At 36.5% G+C, this 21,851-nt stretch overlaps 1 protein-coding gene across 5 annotated transcripts in view; it reads left to right on the top strand.

Moving 5' to 3' along the window:
- ETV1 (ETS variant transcription factor 1) overlaps window positions 1–21,851 on the top strand; it is a 63,347-nt gene extending 41,496 nt beyond the window's left edge. For 4 of the 5 annotated variants that reach the window (XM_010712719.2, XM_010712722.2, XM_010712721.3 and 1 more), the window contains 5 exons: window positions 9,095–9,163; window positions 11,570–11,638; window positions 14,697–14,866; window positions 18,408–18,509; window positions 21,036–21,851. In XM_010712719.2, the coding sequence (XP_010711021.1) occupies window positions 9,095–9,163; window positions 11,570–11,638; window positions 14,697–14,866; window positions 18,408–18,509; window positions 21,036–21,257 (632 nt within the window). In that variant the 3' untranslated portion in view covers window positions 21,258–21,851. The remainder of the gene's footprint in view (window positions 1–9,094; window positions 9,164–11,569; window positions 11,639–14,696; window positions 14,867–18,407; window positions 18,510–21,035) is intronic. The other variant, XM_019616438.1, reaches the window with a different exon arrangement.

The raw sequence follows: 21,851 nt of genomic DNA, 5'->3' as shown, positions 1-21,851 counted from the left end.
TTGCATGCTATTTTATTGCAGCTCAGATAAGAATATAGAAACATATTTAAAAAGTTCATCGTAATACACTAAGATGTTCCTTTTGGGATGTTTTTGAAAGGGCCTCATAAAAGTTCATTGCTTTTGTGCACTATACTTTTATACTTTGTGGGAGGCTGGTGAATAAAAAGCATTATTATGGAATGATTTTAACTCTATTAAAACATGACATTAATTATGACATGGGAAATGGCAGATCAATTAGTTGTAATTGTAATTGCAGGTATGCAATTTCTACTGCAGAATGTTTGAGATAATGGAAAAAGAAAAATGTCAACAAAGTATAAGTCTTCCTTATCTATCTACACTTCTAGAAGTCAGAGTGCATCATATACATTCAGTCAGGCATTTTCTGCTACTAATTTTTTTTCTTTTTTTTTTTTGGCTGCTTGTCACAGGTGTTAGTCTTGATTCTATATGTAGTAAAGAGCTTGTAGGACTTTGGGATTTTATGTCATTAATGTTTGTTTACAAGAATTAATAATGATCACTTTGGTATTGTTAGCACTACTACAATTCAGTTCATGTATTCAGTTATTTAACTGAAAAGGCCAAACTTGAGCTGCTCCATCTATTCTGAGCTTTATTTTGAAGCAGGACCCTTGCAGATTTAATCCTTCCTATTTTAATTAGTGTACTCGCAAATATACTGTGTTACTACACCATCCATGTAGGTTAATATTAAAAATGTTTTGCAATGAAATCTGAAATTGCAGATTAAATTCTCGCATTTTGTTTTACCTGATTGAATTAGTTATTTTGTTTGTTCTTTTCTGCCTATGTCTTTGACTAAGAACTTGGAAATTTTTCACCTGTTAGTGTTAGTCAGAGATAAGTGGAGGAGTTACTGCTTCCATATAGTTATTACTGATTGGTAGAAATTATCTGTTGATAGAGAAGCATGCTAGAGGCATTGATAGGGCTGATCTTGCATCTCAGGGTAGTCTCACAATTAATACATCAGAAATGACTCTTGAAAATTAGGGTTCTAACCCTGTTGCTTTGAAAGTTTTCTTCTGAGTCACATTACTTACATAATAAACTATCAAGACACAATTACGAGGTTCTGTGTGTTGCTCTCTGCATTGCTTGTCCCTCAAACTTCTGAGGCCTCACAAATGATGGATACCTTTGGCACTCAAGAATGGGCAGGAGGGATGAATGGAGACTGAGACACATTGGTTATTCACCTACTTATTTTGGGTGCCCAGCTATGACTGGAAAATTCTTAAAGAACATTATGTATTACGTTAAGTTCAAGGCTTAGCTTCAAGTGACTTCCTTTGAATTTCTAGGTGAAGAAGTACAGGGACATCAGACAAAGCATCACTAAAGTAAGGTAACAACTACTTTGGCAAACCTTGGGGCTGAATAGCCTTTGTTAGGTCCTGAATTTGCCCATTCCACTGTATTAATCTTAAGGTCATCTTTTCCTTTCTTGAAACGTTCTACCTCATTAATGGCAGAACTTCTAGCCTCTAACAAATGAAGCAGAGGCTCCACCTGCAAATCTGTTCACTGCACTGCTCTCCCTCCCCCCAAAAGTCTTGATTTGTTCAGCCAAGAGGCAAGAGTCCTGAGTCAAAAGGCCATATTCATTAGCAACAAAGCAGTTGCATCAAAGTTGCCCAGAAAGTTGTAATTATGACACTTCTTAACCACTAAAGTTTCCTTGTATTGGCGTAGGATGTTGTTAGCATTCTACCATCCATGTTATAAATACATATTTACCTAATGACTGGGAACAAATGAAAAGCAAGAGTCCTTTCAAATACCTGATGTGGTGCTCTTTGAAAAGCAAATAAATGCAAATTAACGTGGAAAAAGAAAAAGATCCCTAGTAGCACATTCTTCCCTAGAGATCAGCTGACATCTATTGAAATGTAAGAGTTGTAAGAACAGAATTAGAGAATGTGTTGAATTAAAATTTCAAGGCAAAAATAGATTTTAAATGTGTTTCTTGGAAGTATATCTGTTTGCAGATTTTTTTTCTTTACAACAGCTGGATATTATATTATACCTCTTGCAGATACACTTTAGAGATTTGGAGATGCTAGTATGAAGGAAAAAAAAATCTTAGCTGGCAGTCAGAATCGTTGCAGATTTGCAGGATATTCTCTAGTGCCTTGACCAGTGCAGCATTTAAAATGACAACTCACAGTGCTTCTACTACTGTCTTTAATTATATTGGCTAATTTTTGTACAGTGCTTTGAAAATGTAAAGCACTGTGTGAGTGCTAAGTATTATTACTACAATTATTCTCTTGGGAGATTATTTCACAGACTAATAGACTTCACAGTTAAGAAATATTTCTTGATAGTAAGCCTAAATTTCCCTTTGATCAGTCTCATTCCACTGCTCATAGCTGCAACTCTTTGGCTCATCCTAAACAATTCCTTGGTATTAATGTACCACCTCTAAATCTCTGTAGACAGTTTGCATGCATACTCTTAGCCTGTCTGTGTGACTCATTGAGATCTTGCTGCATAAATCCTCTAGCTGCTTAATCTTTCCTTCAAAAATGGAAATTCTCTGTAGGTTTTTTTTTTTTGGTTGGTTGGTTGGTGGGTTTGTTTTTTTTTTTTGGTATGTGTTTTGTTTTGTTTTTTTAATTTTTTTTTTGTAATGCTACAAATATTTGAAGTACTTTCAACATAATTCTATAAAACACAAAAAAGAACTAACCTCACCCTTATCCAGGATGTGATACTTCAGTATGTGTATCTCAAAATTGTAACTTCTTACGACCTTAAAAAATTCTTTTACACACTGCAATTGTTCTCAATGAAAATCTGGATTGGATAAAGGCAGAAGGGGATAAGGGCCAGAGATTTGCTCTCAAGTTCAGTAATTTTAAGAAGTCTCCCCTCGTTCTTGATTTTGCTGTTTTTCTGAGTCTCGTTTCTGTGCTTTAAAATATTTCACCCTCTGGTTTAAGGGGCTTGTCTTTGCTGTGTTGTTTCGGTGAGTGAGCATGGGTTTCATTCAGTTAAGCTGCGCTGCACTTTGTACTTGCTCCTAAAAGGCATAAACACAAATCTGCTGTTGGATGGTACAACAGTAGAAAATAATAGCATATGAAGAAAGGAACACGGGAAACCTGGACTTGGGAAGATCGCTGTGGCAGGCACAATGTTAACTTTTCTCTTGCTTCACATCTAACCGATTGCCTCTGCTCAGTAATTCTGTCTCAAAGAAATCTGTAGTTACACTAGAATTAATTTTGTAATGTTGTCTTTATGGACAAACGAAAATCTGAACACTAAGTTTAGAGCATATAGGCAGGAGGCCATACATCTATTTCATTTCAAAGCAGACAGTATGATCTGAAAAATTGTCCGGCAGTCTGTTTTTTCAAAGAAATGGATAAATATCCTCTAAATCTACAGTTACAGTAAGTGGCACTGGCTAATGATTTGATTTGAGGATTGAGAGCACAGTCTGGATTTACTCTTTGTGCATTAACGCAGGTCAAATGGACACAGGCTGCATTTTAAATCAGTAATGGAAGGCTGAAGCCTGCCTTAAACCAATCACATCAGCCTTACCCAAGACCGATTGATCCCGGGAGACCGAGCCCTGTGAGCACAGCTTTTATATGAATGGACTCTGTGCAGCCTGAAGTTTCATTCATAAAATGGATGCTGAAGGGGGGGAAAAAAAACCACACCAAACCCTGGAATGTCCATTTATGCAGAGCTGAAGGGTGTAGTGTTCCCTCAGCTGCTGCTTTTGCCAGTTGCCTTAAAGTAATGATTAATGCTCCTTGGCCGTGCCTGCCTGTAACCTGACACCATTTATGGCCTTGGTGTGTTTCTAATGTATAGTGAATGAGAAGGCTACATTCTCAAATCAGAAACATAAACAGGAACTGGTTGGTCTGAATTCCATTCAAATATGTCACTTCAGCCGTGCAGTGTTTGTCCAACTTCAATTCTACAGGCAGGGGATGGAACGGGAGAGAAAAAGCAACACAGACGTTTTTTTTGCTGTAAAATTACCAACGAAAGGAGAAAGGGGACCCAAAAAAAAAAGCTGCGTTTTGTTGAATTCAAAGGGAAGCAATGTTTAAAATACATTTTACAGTTACTGAGGTTAATAAAAGCAAATACGTGATTTTAAAGTACGCTCAAATGATTGGTTCCATGTGGAATTTCATTTCAGTGCTGAATGTATGAGCCTTTGTTTTCCTGTTCTGCCGTATAAAAAGTTACACATCGCCCAGACAGGCTGTTGACATCTGGTCTCAGAAAATGCATTAGATGCTGTCATAGATCTAAAAACCAAAGTTGTGGAAAGGAAGCTGTTTGCTTAAGGTTTTCTTTCTGTGTGTGATAATTGCACTTAGAATTGAGCTGTTAGGGCCCAACCTGGTAGATTTTTATCAAGTGAAATGTAAGAAAATAAGAAATATTAATTAGTAATCTTTTAGAAGGAGTTGTCTTTATCTTTGAGTGCACATACTTGTAGATGTTTTTGTTTGTCATGGAGGTCAGGAAAACGAAGAACAAAACCTTCAATTCTGAATGTTTTTAAGTAGCATAATGATTTGGGGAAAACAAGCTTAATTTTCAGATGGATTTTTACAGGAGACACTGATTCATTTTTTTAATCTTTGTAACTTTCTTGCATTTACATAGTCCATGCTGCCCTTGCTAACGAGAAATTAATGCTGACTTTCATTTTGTCAAGATTTTACCAGTTTGTAGTACTGTGTTGTAACAGTGTAGTTTTTGAGAGGGTAGTGTTTTCATAGGTAATTGGACTAAAATCCAATCTACCAGCATTTGAGTTGTGAACATGCGCAAGTGAGTTCTGTGTAGGAAGGCTGTCATTAGTTTTTGTATTTCTACATGAATTTATTTTTGTGCAGAGATGTAAGATTTCAATGTGTTGTGCACGTTTTGTATCAGAAAGAATCATTCGGTACATCTCCCTGTGCAACACAGATCATGAACTTTCCTTAGCTGTGATCGAGCTTGAAGAACTCCCATTTCTTCCTGAAATGCTGTGTTTTGTGTCTTGCTCTTCACCTCTGAGCTGGTCAGAGCCTCTCAGTGGCTGTAACAGCTGCTTTCCACCATGAGGCTGAAAGGGTTTTGGTGGTGGATGAAGCGTTTCTTTGTAAACAGTTTGTCAGCACTCTTGGAAATTCATGAACAGAACAGTTATTTGCAACATGATTGTGATGTTACCAAGTTTGAGGCCAAAAGTATGATGTGTTCTAACTTGATCATTTTGTTTTAAAAAGGCTACTTTTGTCTCTGCACTCAGTAGAAATCTCTCCCACTGCCCCGGCCATCTCTGCATGTACCAGAGAGGAGCCTGCACAACGCAGGGAAGGAGCAGGCAGCATGGGCTGGTCAGGCCTAGTGGCAAGGTTGGTCTGGCACATGTTGCAGCACCTGAAGGCTTTGTGCCTGTCCTCCTGTGCCCCATGGCACCAGTGAGAGCCTGCACGTGCTCTATTTCTTGCCCAGAGGAAGAAAAGTAGCACAGCATATTAAAGTGTATGTGGAAATATACCAACTCTGAGTCACTGAAATAAGAGCCAAGGTGCCTTCTTTTTTCAGACCGCACTAAGGACAATTCAGAAGGATATGGTATAAATTAAGTTATGTGGGTGGCTGTGTCCACTGCAAGTAGAATCTTTTCAAACATTTTTGAGAATTGCTTCTGTTGTTAATATGGCTGCGTTGGTAATAAAATGTAAATCAAAGAAGTTAATGAGCAGCAGTAGGTGGGCTCCAGTTTTGGCGCCATTGGCATTTGCAGCAATACTGATTTGGCCTACGTGCACCTGCTGAGCCTTGGTCTCTGCCTCTCTGTGATGCAGCACCTCATGTCACACTCTGCTCCTTCACATGTATGTGGGCCCTGCCCCCGGCTTCCAGATCTTAGAATGCTGCTGTTAAAGTGAACTGAAAAGTAGTTCAGAGTGAGAGCACAGTGTGACAACTTGTTCTTTAGTGAGGAAAGCTGTGTAATGTCAGAGTTGGAGGAGCAGCTGAAGAGGAAATCCTGATTCAGGTCCCCAGTTTCTGCTTCATTCATGAGAAGAAAGTTAAGTTGCTTCATCCTGATGCTTGAGGAAGCTTAATCTTCCCAGCGTCTTCTCTGGCAAGAGACGGGCAGAAAATAGTTTCTGCTCAGGGTGTGATCGTGGGTCTGAAACCTGGTGCTTGCTTCTGAATAACAATCAGAAAAGGGGATTTAAAAGTTTCCTACTCAGTTACAGTTACACAAGGCTGTGACAGCCTAATCCTTTAAATTCTGGCATGGTAATTAACATGAAATGCTTTCTTACCAAAGTCTACTCAAGTGCCTTATTCAATGATTGCATCTAGAACCTGTGTTGACTGAATTTGGCAGCAGATTTTTCTCACCCTGTAGAGATCTGTTTGGGCTTTTTCTGCTTTTTTGCTTATTTCTAGTACCTTCTCCGTGACATTTCCAGGGGCAAAAGTACTTCTGCAGTGTCTACGTTACAGTAATTTTAAAACAATACCTCCTAGAGAAAAGATATTTCAGACCAACATGATAAAATGTCACCTGTTATGTTGTTGCTATCAATAGGAGCAATAAGAACGACCTCTAAATATTTCAGATTAGCTATAAAAATAAATATATTTTTTTTGTCTCCATGTTCTTTTAATGACAAGAAAACTGTATTCCGCTGTTCTTGAGATGTTGTAACTTCACAATATGAACTAGTTCACTGAAAGTCTGAAGCAAGAATTTTGCATGTCCTAAAGCCAGGCACTTGTTTCCTCAAAGGCTAAAAATTGCTGAAAGGTAGTCAAACCAGTCACTCATATGCTTACATTCTTCTCTGGCAGTTTTTTATGTTCACTTCTCTCTCATTTGTTGTCTTGAAACAATGCTTGAAGAAGAAGAAAACATATAATTGCTCTGTAATTTCTGTACTAAAATGTTTTCTTTTGAAGTAGCTCTGTTTAGTTAGTAAAAATACTTCTGGGTTTTAGTCAAGCATTTAGTACAATTTAAAACTGCAATACTAAATTTCATTGGTTGGACTTTTTATTAGATAAGGTAGAAATGAAAGCAGCAGGCAATTTAATTAGCAGTAATTTTTCTGGGCAAGTCATTACTTTGATGAACTTCAGAGCAATGTTTATGGCTCCTAATTAACCATGTTAGTCATTTGATTGAATAATCACTTTGGAAATGTTTCTACAATTTGATTAGAGTCTGACCCACTCTGATAGTCATAAATTAACTGATAGCACTTTAGGATAACAAGACTCTAGCTACTTTACGAGAAATAAACTTGCCTGCTGTATTTTTCAGTCCTCTGTGGACTGTTTAAGTGCAAGCTAACCAAAAGATTAAGTAATGTTGGTAGAAACAATGCTTGTCTTAAAAAGACTCCAGATGTTAATTATAATTGACTTTAGGAGCATGAGAGATGAAACCCCAAGCTGGCTAAAAATGTAGCTTCTTAAATGCATACATAATTCTTTGTTCTGTGTACTCTGCTGTATCAATTTGCAAGAGTGGAGTTCATGAGTCAAAAAGGGTTTTGCTGCCAATACTAGGGAATTTTTACCTAAAATAGAAAATAGCATCTGTTTCAGTTCTTCAGCTTCCTCTTTTTTACGTAGATTTTTCCATTCTCCTTAAAACTCAGTCTGCTTGTTAAGATGAGTGATTCTTTGCAGGTGAACCACTACTTGTAGCCTTGACTTCTAGTCTACAGAGCTATACTTGACTTCTGTGATCGCTGAGTTGTTGAAACGTATGGCTGCTCAGAATAGCTGTCTGAGACATTTGAAAGCAGGCATGCACTGAGCATTTCATTGAGAGGTGGTAATGAAGAGTTTGGCACAGATGTTCAGGAGAAGCCAGGGACTGTTGGAGGGAACTTATTGCTGTCCCGTGTTTCACTTGTTTTGTGCAGCCATTGTAAAACCTTATTTTCTTATCCTGCCATATCTTTGATACTCATCACTAGTCAGTGAACAGTGAAATTTGGAATAACATTCTGGAAAAGTTTTTAGGCAGTGTTGGAAAAATAATGTCTGCTCTTTCAACCACTGTTTACATCTCTTAGAGTTACAAGTTACTGGTAGCAGATTGCATACGTTAGGGTAGAAGTTTATCACGAGATCTAATACACTTAGTTAAGCAAGACTTTTGATATCCATGAAGTGAGTTAAATGTGATCTAAAAGGGCAAACATGTATGGTTTATTTATCTTTGCAAGTCCCTGTGCACAGATTGTTTTTCCCATGTGTCTTGCACTGTCCCTAACAGCAAAAAAACATATAAAGAATATAATTTTCATTAATTTTTCTATGTTGCTTTTTTTTCTTGTCATTCTTCCTGCACATTTGAGTAGAAGTGGAACAGAAAATAGTTTTTTGCATTACTTAGAATATGTACACTATCTATTATTTTAGGAGGTTTCTTTTTTTTCTTAAGAATGCACATCCACAGGTGGAGGATCAAACTGGTGTAGCTGAATTCCTATTTAAATGCATAGCAATTCCAGAAAATTTCTTCAACTTTCCAAATACTAAACCAGAGTCTAAAAACCAATAGCCTACTGCAGACTGACCTTGACATTATTTATATTCATGATACTGTATTTCTAGAGTTTTTAAGTGTCTAATGTGATTGGTAGGGCAGGTTTATCTGTGTAATTGATTAGAAATGTTGTGTTGAATTAGTTACAAAGATGGATATACAAGAACAGAGTTTAAAGTACTTGTACTACCTTGTGTGGATTTTTTGATCTGTAAATTATCTCAAATGTATGTGTCACAGGGCTCAGCTTGTAGCTAAGTTGATTGCAATAAGGATTTGTGTTCAACTGCCTATGTTGAATGCGATCTATAATCTTCACTTTATGATTTTCTCTTTCACCATGCCTTGTGCATTCTGCTCTGAAACATTGACTGGGTTGTAAGGTTCTATCTCACTGTAACATGCATCCTCCTTGTTGCTCTTTTACCTGCAGTCTGTCTCATTGATAACCTGCATTCTTTAATTCTAGACAGTCTTTTGACTAGCATTGTCTTCTCCTTTCAGAAGTGCCTAGCTGCCATTCCATTTACATGAGGCAAGAAGGCTTCCTGGCTCACCCAAACAGAACAGAAGTTAAGTTTTCTATTATGTATTGCTTAAGTATTGTATGAGAAAAATGGGGAAAAAAACCCATAACCTGGAGGAATTTGAGGTTCATTGGTTTAATCCTGCTGATGAAAAGACTCCATTGTCTTTCAATTCCCAGTTTTGAATTTCTGCTGTGCTGAAGTTTTTGTAGATTCTAGTACTACAAGTTGACTAGAATAGAATCAACTTTATTGTGAATTTACTCATTCTGCTTTTCAAGGGCGACAGCTGTTGAAAGGAAGAGACAGTTAAAAATTTGTCCATACAACCCATTCTGCTCAAATGATATTTTACAGACTTTTGGTGTGACAGACTCAGTTAACTGTAAAGTAATCCATTTTGTACTTAAAAATATTCAGTGCATGTTTGTTTGTTGCTTTTTTCCCCTATTTGTTAGGATTTTCTAAATTCAGTGTTCTGGTTCTTTTTGATAGCCAAATTGTAAAGCCATTTTGTATATACCAGAGCTCTTAATGACTTCAGTAAGGCAGAGCCTAAATCATTGTCAAAATTAATAATTCAGAGTAATAGCATTTTATACATATTAAGAAGACCAGCAGAGCTAAACAAAAATGACCACTGAGAAAGAGGTTATGACGTCCACTCTCCTGCTTTGATGTATCTTTTTTGTCAGTATATGATTTTTTTTTGTTCAGAATTTGTTTGTTTTTCCTCCAAGGGACTAATTTCACAAACCCAAAGAAAATTAAAAGAAATTGATGGGAATTTAAACAGATGTATGAATGAAAGTCCTCTAATAAGACTTCATTTATTAGTGAAAAGCCACAGATGGAACGGTAACAAAATTTGTTAAAATCCACCTGTTTCTGGTGAGGTAGAAAATAGAAATAAAAGGTGGTGTGCAACAAGGAAGGTGAAATAGAAGCTGGAAATTTGTAAGAGTGTTGGCATATGAAATTATATGAAGTGTATAAGCTTACTAAGGGAGGTGAAAGACATTAGGGAAAAGTCCACAAAAGCAGGGCTAGGGTCAACAGACCTGAGTTTTAATCTTGGTATAGACTGAGAAAAAACAGCCACATTATGCACTCGTAAGTACTTGGAAGTGGTAAAGTTGTTATGAATGACGCAGAAAAAACAGAGATAGTAAATATTTGTTCTCAGTGTTTAGAAATCAGTCAACATATTTTATGACATAAAGGTCATGTCAAAGAAATCTGATTTCATTCTTTGTTGAGATTAAAAGTTTGATTGGTAAAGATACATGTCTCTCATATTGTATAGCTGGTCTATTTTTTTATGGCATTCAATTTGCCACTGCATTATATTCTGATTAAGAAGTTAGCACTAAGCAGTATCAGTAAAGTACACATTAAATACATTAAGACCTGGCTTACTGACAGATCTAAAAGTGGTTGTCACTGGCTAACCATTACTGAATGGATTTGTTTCTGTTCAGTTGTAGGAATCAGGAGTGTTGCTATTCAATATTTTCATTAAAGATATGGAACAAAGTTAATTGATAACTTTATGGCACAGCAGTAAATAATGGGCAGGACAGGGCAATCACACAAAGCAATTTCAATTGCGTGGTAATCTGGACACATTAAACAAAAAGGTTTTTTCATGTTCTTTTTTTTTTTTCTCTTTAATATGATGAACACAGACCAAACCTATGGAATCAGGAAACAGTGTATTGGAAAAAATGACTTTGAGATGGACCACGTCCTCCTTGGCTTCACAATGGGAAATCAGCCCAACAAGATATTGCAGGCATATGGCAAAAAATCCTTATGCAAGATTTACAGAGTTAAAGAGGATCAGAGTAAGACAGGAGAGGAAGAGAAGTTTTGCTTCTCCAGGTTGCACTAGCAAGGGTGCTATTGGCATCCAATACAGTTCTGATTAGTCAAGATATTAAAAATAATATTGCAAAGTAGGAATGCACACAGAAGAAAGTACTAGAAAGATTGCAAGGTTACAGAGAGTGTCTTTTAGTGACAAAAATAAATTTAACAAAATTACCTGAATTGGAGTAAACATCCAATGCTTGTCTTCTGCATAGATGGGGAGAAAAATCCTGAGTAGGGCTTTAGTCTAACAGGCAGAAGACATACAGGAACTAAGGGTTAAAAGTCAAAGCCATGCTAACTCAAATAGGAAATGAGGCAAACATTTTGAAATAAATCATAAAGAAAAATGGGTGCTTTTTCATTTTTGCAGGTTGCGATCAGCAGTCTTTTGGGAATGTGTACGTTAATTAAACACTCCTGTACTGTGGCCAAAATGTTGTGATTGGGTGGTGTGTAAAGGATGTGGGATATTAATTTGATTCCTGTATGACTTAGTGTTCCCTCTGGCATTAAGTCTATGGTCTCATCTTTCTCCATGCATCTTTTAAATAAACACCTTTTTGTCTTTAACTTACAGGTTGTATGTATGAAAAGGGACCTAGACAGTTTTATGATGACACTTGCGTTGTTCCAGAGAAGTTTGACGGTATGTACGACACATCTCTCTCTCTTTTCTTGTGTGTGGAGATGAAAAAGGAAAAGATGAGGGACTTTTCTCTGTTGCTGATCAAAAAAAAAGGTCAGTAATGTTCTAATTTAAGATTCCTTAACACACCATTTGCAGTGCACCCAACCAAAGCTGACCTTTGTATCTTGCAACCAAAGTCTCCTTTTCAATAGGATGTTGTTCAGATTTTGCCACTGAAGGGTTCTGTATCCAAAGTTGGCGCAGTGGAGCTCAGTTCCTGCACTGTTGATAAGTAATGGGAGGATTTCCATTGCACTGATGATCACATACCTCTTCTTGTTAGAGATTTAATGAAAGCATCTCTTATAATTAATAAAACAGAGGAGAAAGCAACAGCTCTGGTTTTACTGAGATTAAGCCTCTTTTCTTGCTGTCTGTGAAGAGATGAATAATAGAGAGTGAATATATCAGACATTTTTGTTTGGTATAAGTGTTTTTGTGCTATGTTAGGCATTGTATTAGTGGCTTATTTCTCAACAGGATTGATAACAAATAAATCATCTACCTATTCTTACAGAATTTTTTCAAGAGGGATTCTGGGGTCAAGTAAAATAAATGGCCTAAATTATCCTCAGTTACTCCAATGTAAAATGAGTTTCCTGATGTAACTCAGTTGATTTCAGATTTATTTCATTATAGACAAAGTAGATGGACTCAGTATTCCTTGCCGATGACTCTGTTAGTCTGCAACTTTGGGAAGTAATTTGGAGATCAATTACTTAAATTTGCTAGAGTGGCTTCTTTGAGTTACTGTATGTATGTCCAGCTTTATTTTAATAGGAAGGGTGAGATACCTTCTGATAAACTTGTGAACAGCTCTCTGACCATAGCTACAAGGAAAGCTGGAGAACTCTTGCTCTTTTTTTTTTTTTTTCTGCTTTGTTTTGTTTGTTTTTCCCTGAGAATTATTTAGGTGGACTGCAAAACTATTGTGTGTCTAGCAGCATTTGTTGTGTTTACTGAAGAATGGGAGATTCTAAAGTGAAATTAATCTAAAGAATTACATGTTCTTCAACCTGAACTGTCATGTGTATTTCAGAGTTGGTAAGGAAGAGTAGGAAATAAATGGAGGAATTTAAATAATATTAGCCTTCCCCTAATTCTACGGATTGCTTAATCCAGTATTGCATTGTCACAGAATTGACACATTAACTGAAAGGGTGATTTATTTGAAAGTTTGCTTTATATGCTGGCTTTGGAATGTTTTTGTTCATTTCTTTTCCATCAAACATATCCTGTCACGTGGTTTTGTTTTGGTTTATGTCTTGTTGTTTATTTGATTTTTCATTTTTCCCCAAACCACTGCGTGCTTGATCTGTTTTCAGTACTAGTGACAAAAATATATTTACATTTATGGGAATGAGATCAGACCCTGTTCTAGAAGAGGTTAAAATTCTCTGTGAGGAGTACTTGTGCATTGCTTTCTTAAAAAGCCTTTTTGTTTGACGAGTTTTGTAAAGAGGAAGGAATGAAAATAGGAAAGAAATACAAATAAAATTAAAAAAATAATAATAAAAAGGTAAAATTAAAAAAATATATATTTGGAAATGTTTGAGTGCTTGCAAAGCGCTAAGTCTGCCAGTAGCTGCAATGAGTGTTCACTGAGACAACACCTTGTCCTCGAGAAGACTGATATCATGACACAAATGTTTGTGTTTATGCTTGTAGCCTGAAGACTTTTGAAGAAAATGTAGCAAGTATGTTATTATGTTTTGGTCTGTAAAGCCAAAATGGGATAAGCTCAGGACTAGCTTTGATGTTTCAGAAGTAGATTCTCAGCTGCTTGATTTGAAATCAAAGATCAACACAGATGAATAACCTGATCTTCTATAATATTGCACTTGCTCTTTGTGCATTGCTCAGCTATCATTAAAAGAAAATATTGTCCTTGAAAAAGAAAGCCTTTCAGGACTGGAGCTTCAAACTCACATAAACCAAAAAGCCTTGTGTTGATTTATTTGTTTTCCACAGCTATTGACTCAATTTTATTTCCTGATTACAAAAGGAAGTGCTCCATTTTTAATATTATTATTCTTATTTTCACTACTTGGAGCCATTCTGTAATGACCATCCTAATGCTGTGGTTTGGTACTAAACAGGTCATGTGTTTATTCACAGAGGCTGCAGGTCTGGTACATTAAATGAGGAGTTCTGCCAGTTTTTCAAGGATTGTTGTCATTGTTTGCTGAAAATCAGCATCAAACCTTTCAGCTGTTGTTGTCCACATGAGTTGTTCATATGAATATTATTTAAAAACAAGAGGACACAGTGTGGATGAAGCAGGACAATTTTTCATTGGCAGCTTGTTGAACAGCAGAATATTGTTGGCTTTAATATAACCAACAATCCAGCTTCATCTGGATTTGAAATTTTAGAAAAACTACTTCTTTTCAGGGGAATACTGATAAAATATGTAGATGCAAGTAAAAGTAATGTGTGCTTATATGCAAGTCCAATATGCCACAGAGGAACTCACATATCTGCAGGATTTGCATACCTATATGTAAAGCACATGCTGTTTAAGTCCAAGTCAAATACTTTGTCAAATTTTCTTTTAGAGAATTTGCATGCAAAAGAAGTTTCACTCAATAGTTTTGAAGCTTTTGAAGCACAGACTGAATTTCCAAAATTGGAGCTTGTTCAAAGTATAGTACACAAATGCAGTTCTTTAGACATTAGAGTTGCTCGCAAAAATAGTTCAAGCTCTTCCAGATAGAGGATATTACAAAGCAGTTTGCAAGCAAGATTTGCATGTATCAGAAGTGAATGGGGATAGGCTTAGGGAGACTTCCATAAAGTGTGACTGAATTTAGGAACTTGTTCACGTATGAATATGGTATTGTAAGAGTGTTTACACTGAATAGCAGGAGAAAGGAGACTATTGCATTTGTGGACATTTGGGTAGTAAGCATTCTTCAATTTTATTGACCATAATGATTGCCTTGCCAACTTATCCAACAAACTGAGTGATGATGTTTTTTGTGGATTGCTCAGCTAATGCTATTATTCTGTGCAGGTGATGTCAAACAGGAACCAGGCATGTACCGTGAGGGACCCACGTATCAACGGCGAGGCTCACTTCAGCTGTGGCAGTTCTTGGTAGCTCTTCTCGATGACCCATCAAACTCCCACTTCATAGCGTGGACTGGCCGAGGCATGGAATTCAAGCTGATTGAGCCAGAGGAGGTGGGTTAGATGAACAGATTGTCCTGATGTCCACTACCCTGTACTGGAAATTTAATACGGTTCTTTCATAGTTAAGCTGTGTTTTCCTTCAATATTTCATTTCTTAGAACTTTAAAAGGGTAATGGAAAGAACTCACAGTGAGAGTGTTGAGACATATGTATGCTTCAGCTTAGACTTAATTTTCTAGTCCTATGAAATAATGAATATATTGCAAGTACTAGAATTTCAAAATACTCGGTTTTAATTGTTGGGCCCAGATTTTTTAGAATTATTTTCCAGGAAGAGTTCTGTTCTACATTCCTTTGAAAACTTGTTCCCGAATAGTTTCTTTAGTATCAAATACTCTTCTGTGTAAAGGTGTGGGAAGTTGGAATGTTTTATCTGTAGAATGAAAGACTCCAAGTCTGAAACAGATGACAAAGAAATTTAAGAATTTGAGGCAGTAAAAGCCCACTGAAATAATATAAAAAGCTCTTTTTTAAAGTGTATTCTTGGTTATCTGTATCATTAGATTGCTTACTGAACATTTAGATCCTACTCTTGCAAAAACTCTAGCACATGCATGGCTTCTCTGAACCATGAAGGACTCATTGGGTAGATAAAATTGCTTGTATTCATGAACATTTGCTGAACCATGACTTAGTTCACTAGTGTGATAAACAGGAATAAATTGAACATTTTATTGCATAAAGTTTCTTGACTTGTTAACATTAAATAATCTATCCTGTGTTCTAAACAGCAGTGAAAACTGTTAGAAAATCTGGTGTGTGAGAATTTTATTGTAATACTGATGTGGATGATTTGATGAGTATTGTAAAAAAGCAATATCATTCTGGTTTACATTTTGCAGCTTGGAAGGAGTTGAGCAATAGAAGAGAACACAGTAAATTCTCATTCTGGATTCTTTCTGAGTTAGAGCTGAGTAGGAAGCTTTGGGGGTGTAAGGCAGCTTCTTCATTCTACCAGCTATTTCTGCCATTTGCCATCCATCTGCTGCCATAAGCAATCTGAAAGCTTTCTTGCATTTAAGTTTCATGATGCATCAACAGCCCTAAGGGTAGCTGGAGATTGAGACAATACTAATGCTCCTTTTCTTCCTGACATGGTCTGGCTGATGGGCAGGCTGCTGCAGAGACCCATGTGCCAGCTCTGTTCTGTCCAGGCGTTCTCCTGTGCTACTTATATTCAACTTGGCAGATCCTGACACTGTGCATCAAAGGATTTGACCACAGAACATCCATTGCTCCAATCTCAGTATCCAAAATTTTAAAGAACAAAAAATCTTATTGAAAAATCGTTCCCAGCAGATGGTGCAAAAATGTTATAGATTTTATTAGATATGGAAAGGAAAATAAAAAAAACAAAGCCCTAAGAGTTCCTTATTGTGTAATTCCCCAAAGAGATAGATGTAAGTTAGATCGTCTGCTTGTGTGACTGCACAGCAGTTGCTTTGTGTTTTCAAGCAATTCTGCACCTAAGATCTGGAAAAGGCAGACTACTTGAAACTTGCTTGCTCTTCTGCTCTCAGGGAGTACAAAGGAGGCTAAGTTGTTTTCATGTGAATGCCGTGAATCCAACAGAAACTGTTGATTAAAATAAGAATAGCCTGTGGGAAGTTGCACACTTCTGTTGGTTGCCAAGTGTAAATTGAAGGGAAGTCAAAGAGCTTGTTGATTCAGCTGTGGCAGGTTAGGATGTCAATGGCACAACCTTTGTATCTCATCCTTTTCTTCAGATTTATGTCCCTGTAGAAAGGGTGATGACAGAAACGAGTATGTATCAGCTTTTTGGGCACCATAGTTCATTCAGAAAGCATGCGACTGTAAACTGTGGAGGTTTAGGACTGGCGTAGGGCCATTTCTGCTGCCTTTTCATAGACACAGTAACCTTCAGCAGGAAGATGAAGTGGAAGGCTAGAACCCCAACTCACTTCCTCGAAGCATGATTTGATATATGCTTTGCAGATGAAGGACAGGAAGACTCACTTACAAAGACTACTTCTGTACTTGCTTGCCTTTTCACATGTGTTAAAATAACACACAATATAACATGTTCTCGACGATTGTTTTGTTATATACACTTTGCTGTATTATGCAAACTTGACACAACGGTGATTTTTAGGACTGTGATTAATGCAGGAAAAAACTTGGCAGGAATGAAGAAAGATAGATGTAGGCATGTGTTACAAAGATGAATAGGTGAATCACGGTTGCATATCTAAGCCAAATCTACAGCTGGTATAAATTGACATGATTTGGAGGCATGTTTTAATACAGCTATAACTTGGCTAAAGTTAGCAAAGCCTTGATAATTTACATAAGCCTGAAAGTCTTAACTGTAGAAAGGAAATAATGCTTTAAACGAAATTTTAAATAATTACTGTCCAGATAGAGATCAAAGTCATTGGGTTTTACTGTTGTTATTTAGTCCCCTTCAGTTCTCAGTGCTGGATGTTGCCCATGGTTTGCATCAAAAGACTCCAGACACCTATGGGAAAGTGTTGTAGAGTTGTCTGCACAGAAGACACATGGTTACTCTTTCCTTTTTCCAGAGCTGTATGCATATGCACTTTGCTAACATTTTTATAGAATGTGTTTTAAAGAATTCATCACCTCTTTTTTCCCTTCTCCATTGACATGGGTAGTCATTTGTTCAGACAGTAATTGAAATGTTACCCACAACCAGTTTTAATTTTGGGTGGGGAATAAGCTGTTAAGCTCTTTAACAAAAAGTCTTTTTCTCCAGAGCTACCTTTGGCAATAAAACAGGAAGAATAAAGGCAAGTAGAAATCATAGGAACAGAAGCCATATCATTCTCTGGAATGGTTCACAAGTTGCTAGTGACTACTTTTTGATATTATTTTTAAGGGAAATTAAACAACTGCAATTGTGCAATTTCTGTCTGGTTCATCATTCTGCCACCTAGTTCTTCCAGGTGATTATCCTGCCTCCTTTTACTTTTTTTTAATTTTTTTCTTTTTTTTTAAATTGTAGTAGTATTTAGGACATTTTTGACTCCCATCTTCTAATGATCTCAGCATTGGCATCATTCCAAGTTATGGCCCGTATTAGTTCATGAAGCTTGTATATATGTGTTTTTAATATAATTTATTAGCTTTATGACGGGAAACACAAAAAAATCGTGCAATTATTCCTATAACAAACTAAAGAAGAGCTTTCATCTTTCTTTAAAGCTTTCCAGTGAAGCTTGATAAATATTTTTTACTTATCATATCTTTATATGACTATTTTTTCATTGTTTTTCTTTAAAAAACAAAACAAAGCAATGACAACAACAAAAACCAGCCCACCACTAGGTTTGCAAATGAGTAAGTCTATCCCAAGTTTAATGGATGACGGTGAGTCCAATTAAAAATTGTGTTAGTACATGGGAAATTGAGGTCACAGCAGCCTCTTCTCTTTTATTTATGCATTCCACCTGCAGGGTTCCCCCACTCAATCCCCAAATAAAATATCTGATGATAAGATCTGCTTGTGAAATGCATTTAACAAATCAATGCTAATCCATTTTTGTGGCAGGTGGCACGTCGCTGGGGGATTCAGAAAAATAGGCCAGCTATGAACTATGATAAACTTAGCCGATCACTTCGCTATTATTATGAAAAAGGAATCATGCAAAAGGTGAGCAGCTAATTCTGTATTAAATTTCACTGAAATGTTGAATATTAATCCACAACTCAGTTTACAAGGAGTACTTATAACTACATTGCTTAGATAGGTTTTTCATCTCTTTAGACAAACCCTAGACTCTTTTTTTCACCTTCCACATCCAGTATATGCATCGAGGTATTTTTTTCTGTGTAAAAAGTGTATGTGGTTTTAGTTTACACAATGCACATCAGGATTAAAGGGAAAGAGGTAGCATTGAAAAATATCCAAAAGAGCTTCTTTGAACCTGGGAAAGGCAAATAGCAGAGTACAAAAAGAATAATATTTTATAGATTTAGATTAACTGGCCATTGCTTAGATACTTCTATAACTGCAAGTTAGGGGAGAAAAATTATACCTATTAAAATACTAAATATTTTACCAATTTTTGTAATAATAATTTTGTAATAATACTATTTTTAAGTGAAATTCAGTATTTTATAGTATACTGAACTATGAGAAATATTTAACAAAAATTTATGTATAACAGCCTGGTCTTGCTGACAGCATTCAACCTGTTATTTTCCTGTGGTTTGCTGATTTCTGTGTATATTTTTAAATCATGCTATGTAGAGTTATGTAGTTTGACAGCATGAGAGACCTCCTACTTCTAGAAAATTATTAGATATGGTCAAAGATCACAATGAACACCTTGTGTTATATATTTTTTCCATATCTTTGCACATTCATTTTGTGATCTGTGATGACTAACATGTTTAAACCTTCCATTGGACAGCTGCATGAGTGAAAACAATGCCCTCAGCCCAAGTTGCTAGGTAGCTTTTCCAGTAGGACTTTTGAAGTCTGCATTTGGAGTTACCTACTACATGTTCTCTTACTTTTACTCTGGGATTATTGTAGTGATCACCTGTTTCACTCTCTAGGGGTCAGCTAGGGGACAGCATAACCTGTGCTTATGGTACTTCAACAACACTGCCCTATCCATTTTTGTGTGTCATTTAACTGTGCTCTGAGTTTCTGTGAAGTGGACTGGAAACTAGGTACAGACAGGGAGAAGCAGAAATGCTTGGATTTTCTGGGTACTGCTGCAGACAGAGGTGTTCCTCATTGCAGTTTTTAGTTTTGGCTGCATGGATAATTCAAAGGTAGCCCAAAATATGTGGCAAAGAGGGTACAAAAAGTTGAAAAGATGAGGATAGGAAGATAATATGAACACATCCATTTAACATGTTCTTCTGACAACTAACTTGCTAACTCTTTAATTACTCCTTTATTATGTATATGACTGTATTTAATACATATTTTAAAAACTAATTTGATTGCTTACTTTTCTAACATAGCAATGTTTGAAACTTTCCCTTGGATCATTTTATCTGGCAACTTAGTTTACACTAAAACTAATGGAGGTTACAAATTCATAGCAAGTTTCTTTACTGCAAAATGTGCACGTACATTTTTCCCCTTTTGTTTTAAGTTAAGTACTGGTAATAGGCTGTGTAAATATCCTGTTTCTGAGTGCAGACTTCAGTCTGTAAAATTTCCTGATGTTAATTTGATGAAAAAAAAATTCTCCTGCAGATATAGTCTTTACCAAAACATAACATTTGTAGAAAAGATAAGATGAAAATTAAAGGAGATGCTACAGACTGTTTTGCACCCATAAGAATACAGTTAAGTTTGCAATACCTTTCCATCTTCATGCATTCATTTTCAGTGCCTTGCTAGATGGTGTTGCAGGAAGCAATGATCTTTCGGATTTTTATTTTCAAATAATTTTAGTTGATGAGAATGCAATATTGCTCATATTTTTTACTATAATTCTTTAAATATGGCACTTGAGGAGGCACTATTGAGTAGCTTTTTTCATTTTAGATTTTAGTAAGGCAGTAATTCTGTTTGTTTTGTTTCAATATCATTCTATAGCTTTTAAGTGGACAAAACACAGACATTTAGTGGTATTTCTGAATAAGGGAAAACTGGGATTGTTGGACAAACTGCCACTCCATAAGCAAATCTAAATGTCCCAGGCTTTGCATGAGCCATTGCTAAGTACATATTAGCTTATGTATTTGCTTATGCTGTCCCTGTACAATCAGCATGCACTATAACTAAGTGCTTTTATACTTAAGTATGAATCAATCTACATAAAGTGAAATTCAGATCTCTATCATGCAATGTGATTCTTTTTTCCACTTCGCACACAGTGTTGGACTTAGTCATTTTATTTTGCCTCTGTAGTGACAGTTTGTTTACATTTTCCTATACTAACAGCTCCATTTGTGGCTAAGTATAAGAAACAACCACAAACAAAGTTTGAAAGTAAAATAGCTAGTATATCTTTCAAAAGGATATCACGTGTCTCAAAATCAGGACAGTTCTTCATAGTCTGCTTCTGCAGATCCCTAGTCTTTACTATTGTCCTTACCCATTCTGCTGCCTCGTTATTAACTGTGTAATGAAGATGAGTTCTTCAGAAATCTGTTGGATGTGGAGTTGCAAAAACGTAACGCTTATACTACCTTTTTTTGTTATCGTAAGGTTGCTGGAGAAAGATACGTCTACAAGTTTGTTTGCGACCCTGAAGCGCTTTTCTCCATGGCCTTTCCAGACAACCAGCGCCCCTTACTGAAGACTGACATGGAGCGCCACATCAATGAGGAGGACACTGTTCCCCTGTCCCACTTTGACGAGAGCATGGTCTACATGCAAGATAGTGGCTGCTGCAACACCCACCCATATAATGAAGGCTATGTCTACTAACAACAGTGACAGTAAAGGGGGTGTTTTCCCCCTCTCTTAGGCTTCTCCTCTTTCACAAGAGCCAGAGGAAAGCTGAATCGACTTCAGTTTGTTTTTTAAATAGTACACTAAAAGGGGCTTTTCCTGTTGCATTATTCCTATGGTCTGCCATGGACAGCGCACTTTATTTGAAAGGGGAGGGTTGGAAACTAAACATTATTGTGTGTAACAGGAGGAAAAGGGTGGGTTTGCTTTTTATTAAGTTTGGGAAGGGAACATACAGGTTTTAAGTACAAAAAAGCTATATCACGTCTGTTTTGTTTCATATCAACATAAGATATTGTACATTTTCTCTGGGTATCCGTAGTACAGTTAATTCTCATTGTGCAAAATAACCACTTGTTGATAATATCAGCACAACATGCCTAGGGCAGTCGTTTCTTGCCATTCTTAATTGTCTTTCTGCAGATATAAAAGAGAAGCAAAGCGTATACTGCAGCATTTAATTTAGAAGTTTGAAGTGCTGGACCTTGTAGTTTGCCTCTAAAAGCAAACAGACATCTCTAGAGTTTTACTTTGCTTGTATGCTAGTTTGTAGGACCTCAAAAAAAAAAA

Source organism: Meleagris gallopavo, chromosome 6 (genome assembly GCF_000146605.3).
Source record: "Meleagris gallopavo isolate NT-WF06-2002-E0010 breed Aviagen turkey brand Nicholas breeding stock chromosome 6, Turkey_5.1, whole genome shotgun sequence".
Taxonomy (NCBI): Eukaryota; Metazoa; Chordata; class Aves; order Galliformes; family Phasianidae; genus Meleagris; species Meleagris gallopavo.
The sequence above is the reverse complement of the archived record's forward strand: the minus strand, read 5'-3'. Positions and strand labels throughout refer to the sequence as shown.